This window comes from Sinocyclocheilus grahami, unplaced genomic scaffold (genome assembly GCF_001515645.1).
Source record: "Sinocyclocheilus grahami isolate Dianchi unplaced genomic scaffold, SAMN03320097.WGS_v1.1 scaffold130.1, whole genome shotgun sequence".
Lineage (NCBI taxonomy): Eukaryota > Metazoa > Chordata > Actinopteri > Cypriniformes > Cyprinidae > Sinocyclocheilus > Sinocyclocheilus grahami.
The window spans coordinates 164,980-170,163 of NW_015505309.1; the positions used below are offsets into that span (position 1 = coordinate 164,980).

At 38.3% G+C, this 5,184-nt stretch overlaps 1 protein-coding gene across 2 annotated transcripts in view; it reads left to right on the forward strand.

Annotated features, from left to right (window-relative positions):
* LOC107590562 (sarcoplasmic/endoplasmic reticulum calcium ATPase 1-like) overlaps window positions 1-5,048 on the forward strand; it is a 16,769-nt gene extending 11,721 nt beyond the window's left edge. Inside the window, exons 17-25 of one of the 2 annotated variants that reach the window (XM_016279381.1) lie at window positions 1,931-2,154; window positions 2,272-2,492; window positions 2,583-2,785; window positions 2,913-2,998; window positions 3,161-3,294; window positions 3,386-3,503; window positions 3,842-3,959; window positions 4,377-4,416; window positions 4,882-5,048. In XM_016279381.1, the coding sequence (XP_016134867.1) occupies window positions 1,931-2,154; window positions 2,272-2,492; window positions 2,583-2,785; window positions 2,913-2,998; window positions 3,161-3,294; window positions 3,386-3,503; window positions 3,842-3,959; window positions 4,377-4,381 (1,109 nt within the window). In that variant the 3' untranslated portion in view covers window positions 4,382-4,416; window positions 4,882-5,048. The remainder of the gene's footprint in view (window positions 1-1,930; window positions 2,155-2,271; window positions 2,493-2,582; window positions 2,786-2,912; window positions 2,999-3,160; window positions 3,295-3,385; window positions 3,504-3,841; window positions 3,960-4,376; window positions 4,417-4,881) is intronic. The other variant, XM_016279380.1, reaches the window with a different exon arrangement.
* Window positions 5,049-5,184: the final 136 nt, after the last annotated feature.

Consider the following 5,184-nt stretch of genomic DNA (forward strand, 5'->3'; position numbering starts at 1 on the left):
AGTATTTTTGTCATCGTGTGAGCCACACTGGTCAAAATGTTTAGTTGTTTTTTTCACCATGACAGTCAACCATGGAGATTAAGGTTTTATTTAAAAAATCTGATATCTGTTGAGAAGTCAATAGTACATAGAAAAAAAGTATATGAACATTTGTATTTATACAGTACATTTATTTTTGTACGAATGTATTACATGTCAAGTGAAATCTTGCTTGTCCAATTACTGTACATTTCATATTTCTTATGTTACCACAAATACACAAAAATACCAAATAACTACAAAATAACATCCATGAAAAAATTCTTCTTGGTGGACATCCTGTCGCTCTTGTTGGTCAGGCCAAAGATTTTCATCAACATCACATCTGATGTTTTCCATTGCCATGCACCGGGGGAAAAATCTCCTTGAATGCATTCATGGCATCCAACAGAGACATCTGATCTTGTGGTCTATGATCATATACTTTCCACCTCCATGCTGAAAAAAACTGTTCTATTGGATTTAGGAATGGAGAGTATGGTGCAAGGAACTCCACTGTTATCCTTTCATGTGCAGCAAACCAGTACCTAACAATGTTGGTTCGGTGGAAGCTGACATTATCCCAGACAACATAATTAGGCAAATGTGGTCTAACTAAACCTCTTTCTTGTTCTGGAATCAGGTCTCTGTAAAGTGAAGGCCAGGAGAAGATGGGTATTATAGGGCCCAATATGTGGAATATGTGTGCTCACACCATTCTCTGACACTGTAGACCTGTTTACATTAGGCTGTACTCTTCGACCAGCGTCTTCCATTGTAAAACCACGATTTATGACATGATCCACAAGTGTAATCTGAGTGTGAAGTGTGGTCAGAGACTCTGACTCTTCTATTTCTACCTCTTCCTCTAACACCACCACCACGTATTCTTACACGTCTTCCAATTGCTCTTCCACGAGCATGTTGCTGCAGTTCAGGGTTGTGGAAGTCCTCCATTCTCAAAAAATGTTAGTGATTGTGCTGTGGGCAATCTACATATACAGTATATGCTCCCAAACTTGAGTGGTTAAATGGCTGACTCAAATTGTATTGCAATTAGAGGTCATTTGCCAATTTAGCAGACATTACAATGTCAATGTCAGATATTTATGGAATATACATGCGTGTATACAATTTTTCATAATTGAATGGATCATTTTGAATGTGATGGCTTACACGATGAAAAATGATTGAGAAGTTGTGAAGAGTTTGACAGTTTAAGTGAGAATCGACTCATCAGTTTTGATCAACAAGCCATATGCAATTAGTTGTTGTGCAAACTGCAGACAATTGTACTGTTTGCACACATGTGCCAAAGCATTTGCAATTTGCTCAAATCAATAGGAAATTCCAATCTGATGTGAACAAGAAGCTAATTGTTCAGAGATCTGAAAAAAATGTCATTCGAGAATTGAGCCAAACCAATTGAGAAACTGTAAGACAAAAATATTTTTATCATTATTATTTATAAGTGGTCTTTGCCTGCTTTAAGTAAAGTAACAAGATAACAATGGCAAGATATGAGACTTATAATACATTATAACTATGGGAAATATAATCCATTGTAAATTAAGTGGATGCATTGTGTTCATTGTGTATTATAAATCATCCTAATCTTAAAAGCTATAACCATAAAAAAGTAAATACAATGCATTAAAACTGTTATGATTACTCATGAGATATTATACGTTTTTTTAATAATACATTATGCATTCATTATAATGCCTTAAGAATACTCTTCTAATGCATTATAAATACGGGCTTCATAGAAAGTGATACCAAAAAAATCAAATGGTCATACTGTGTACAAAAGCACACTTGATTGTGATGTTAACTTTTTTTTTTTTCAACAGTTACTTGAGTAGCAATAATATATTGCAATAATCCTGAAAATATAATGTCTCCTTCCCAGGTGATAACAAGGGTACCGCTGTAGCTATCTGCCGCCGTATTGGCATCTTCAGTGATGATGAGGATGTGACAGGCCGTGCTTTCACTGGCCGTGAGTTTGATGACCTGCCACTGGCCCAGCAGAGAGAGGCAGTGCGTAAGGCCTGCTGTTACGCTCGTGTTGAGCCCTCCCACAAGAGCAAGATTGTTGAGTTCCTTCAGGGTTTTGATGAGATCACTGCCATGGTAAGGGAATTGAATGGGACACAAAAGCCTAAATAGTATCTTGGTCACGTGATCAGAAATATATTTAACATGCTTGCATTTTTTTGCAATTCCCTACCTCCTCTACACACTCTCCAGACCGGTGATGGTGTGAATGATGCTCCTGCCCTGAAGAAGGCAGAGATTGGCATTGCCATGGGCTCTGGCACTGCTGTTGCCAAGTCAGCCTCTGAGATGGTCCTGGCCGATGACAACTTCTCCAGCATTGTGGCTGCCGTTGAGGAGGGCAGAGCCATTTATAACAACATGAAGCAGTTCATCCGCTACCTCATCTCTTCCAACGTCGGAGAGGTTGTGTGGTGTGTGACAGTCTCTCTCTTATACATTTATCCTCTGGAATCGGTAATAGGTTGAATATAAACCTGATTTATTTTCTCCATCTTCTTCAGTATTTTCCTGACTGCTGCTCTTGGTCTTCCTGAGGCTCTGATCCCAGTTCAGCTTCTGTGGGTGAACCTGGTGACTGACGGTCTTCCTGCCACCGCTCTGGGATTCAACCCCCCGGATTTGGACATCATGGGCAAGGCTCCCCGCTCCCCCAAAGAGCCTCTCATCTCTGGCTGGCTCTTCTTCAGATACCTGGCCATTGGAGGTGTGCTACTTTCCATATTTCTGCTTCATCCCTGATCCATTCTAGGTTCACCATGTATTTAGTGATATTGTACCCTCGCTGATTATCTATCTGACTATTAACGATTCTGTTCAATCTCTTCTCTCAGCTTATGTTGGTGCTGCAACTGTCGCTGCTGCTGGCTGGTGGTTCCTTTACTGCGAAGAAGGCCCCATGGTCTCCTTCTACCAGCTGGTGAGAATCTAGCATTATCTAGCTAATGCTTCAGAGATACAATAATTGATGGTTGATGTCTCTGAACATTGAAAATGAAACAATTGATAACTATAAAAGACAGTAAAAATGTGGTACATTTCACAATAAAATAATAATGCTATACCTATTCTCTGTCCCCAGTCCCACTTCATGCAGTGCACTGCTGAGAACGAGGACTTTGCTGGCATTGAATGCGAGGTGTTCGAGGCTGCTCCTCCCATGACAATGGCTCTGTCTGTCCTGGTCACCATTGAGATGTGCAACGCTCTGAACAGGTCAGTACTTACCATATCCAAACATCATAAAGCAGCTGATCATACATGTTTTTATGTTGATTGTAACATACAATGGTGCATGGTTTCACAGCTTATCCGAGAATCAGTCTCTGGTGCGAATGCCTCCATGGAGCAATTTGTGGTTGGTGGGAGCCATGAGTCTCTCCATGTCTCTGCACTTCATGATCATCTATGTGGACCCTCTGCCTGTAAGTACTGTCAGTGTCCATCCAGCATGCTGAATTTGGTTCAGTTTGTGTGTTTAACAATATCGCGATGCAGGCTAAAGGGGCTGCCACTAGGGGGCGATGTAAGACGTGTGCCCAGGAGCCTTAGGAAACCATAATCAGGCCCAGCCAAGAGACACTTCTCTCATGTCCAATTCACGTCCCAAACACTGATTCAGTTTTTCAAATCCATTATAAAATAAAGTGGCAATATTCAAATTCTTTAATTCACTTCAATTCATTAATTCATCACATCATCCAGTCCAACTGGATTTAATTATCTGCTGTTATTTGCTAATCTCTGCCTTGCCCTCTGACAGATGATCTTCAAGCTAACCCATCTCAATGTGACCCAGTGGATCGTTGTACTGAAGCTTTCCTTCCCCGTCATCCTTATTGACGAGCTGCTTAAGTTTGTTGCCCGCAACTACTTGGAACGTAAGTAACCATTTAAAGCAAATGGTAAATCTTGACAAATGTAGATAAAATATTGTTGTTTTTTTTATTTTTTTATTTTTAAGATTTGCAAATTAATCAATTATGCAAAAAAAAAAAAAGTTCCTGGATATTGATATTTAAAATAAACTCTAAACATACTAAGCATATTTAAAGTAACATACAAATACATAAATAAATATTGCTTAAAACCACTTAAGACCTGACTAACTGTTTAACAAGCAAATAAATTCCTATGATGACTTATTCATTTCCCTTTTAAAATCGTATTCTCCTTTACTTATATCTTGTCCTCTTTGTTTGAACCCTCCTCTCTGCGCTCCATTTCTTCTGGTGATGTAAATACTACTCCTCCTTACCCTTTTCCTCCTCAATCAATCCCCCTTTATTTCATTCCAGCCTAATCCTGTTTCCCTCCATATTCCTGTAACAAAGCAAGGTATCCCACAATCCTCTCTGTCCATGCCTGCCTGCATCCCTGTGTCTGTTTGTGTAAGGACAAATTGTGCTACATTCTTTGGCTTGTTGACTGACATGTATATATAATCTAGTGTCAGTCATAGAGCTCCTTAGACCTCCTGACTGCTGAATCAGTGATTGACTGTAAAGTAATGCTCCATATAGCAATAGATGCCATTGTAGAATCTTAATATCATCATCGGCAGAGAAAATGCAGTCTTAATGCTAAATTCATCTTCATACATGTGCTTTTGTCTGGTTAATTCAGACAGTAGATTCTGTTCAATTAAAACAATTAGGTTAAAGAATATTTCCATATTTAAAGATGTTAAGACTACACATTTACGATTATGTGATCCAAAGCAATGAGTGCCTAGATTATTTAAACTTTTTTGTGGACTATCTTTAAGCCATCCTGTCTCACATAACTTATTTTCTTGAACAGAGAAAGATGAGAATCTTGTGTCCAAAAAGTGGGACTGAAAAAGCGAAGAAATGAGCAAAGCAGCAGAAAAATTAAGTTCGCCAGGAGGGAGAAAGAAAACCACTGTGAACCAGTGAAAGTCAACCATGAAATGTAAAACCTTATAGAAAAGAAAAAATTATTTAAGTAAAATGTGATGTATATGTATTAAGACTTAATTTAATATATATAATATATATACAATATATAATATATATATTGTTATGAACAGTATATTCTATTGAAAATGCTATTCTTAAAATAAAGAAATGTATAAAAATCAAG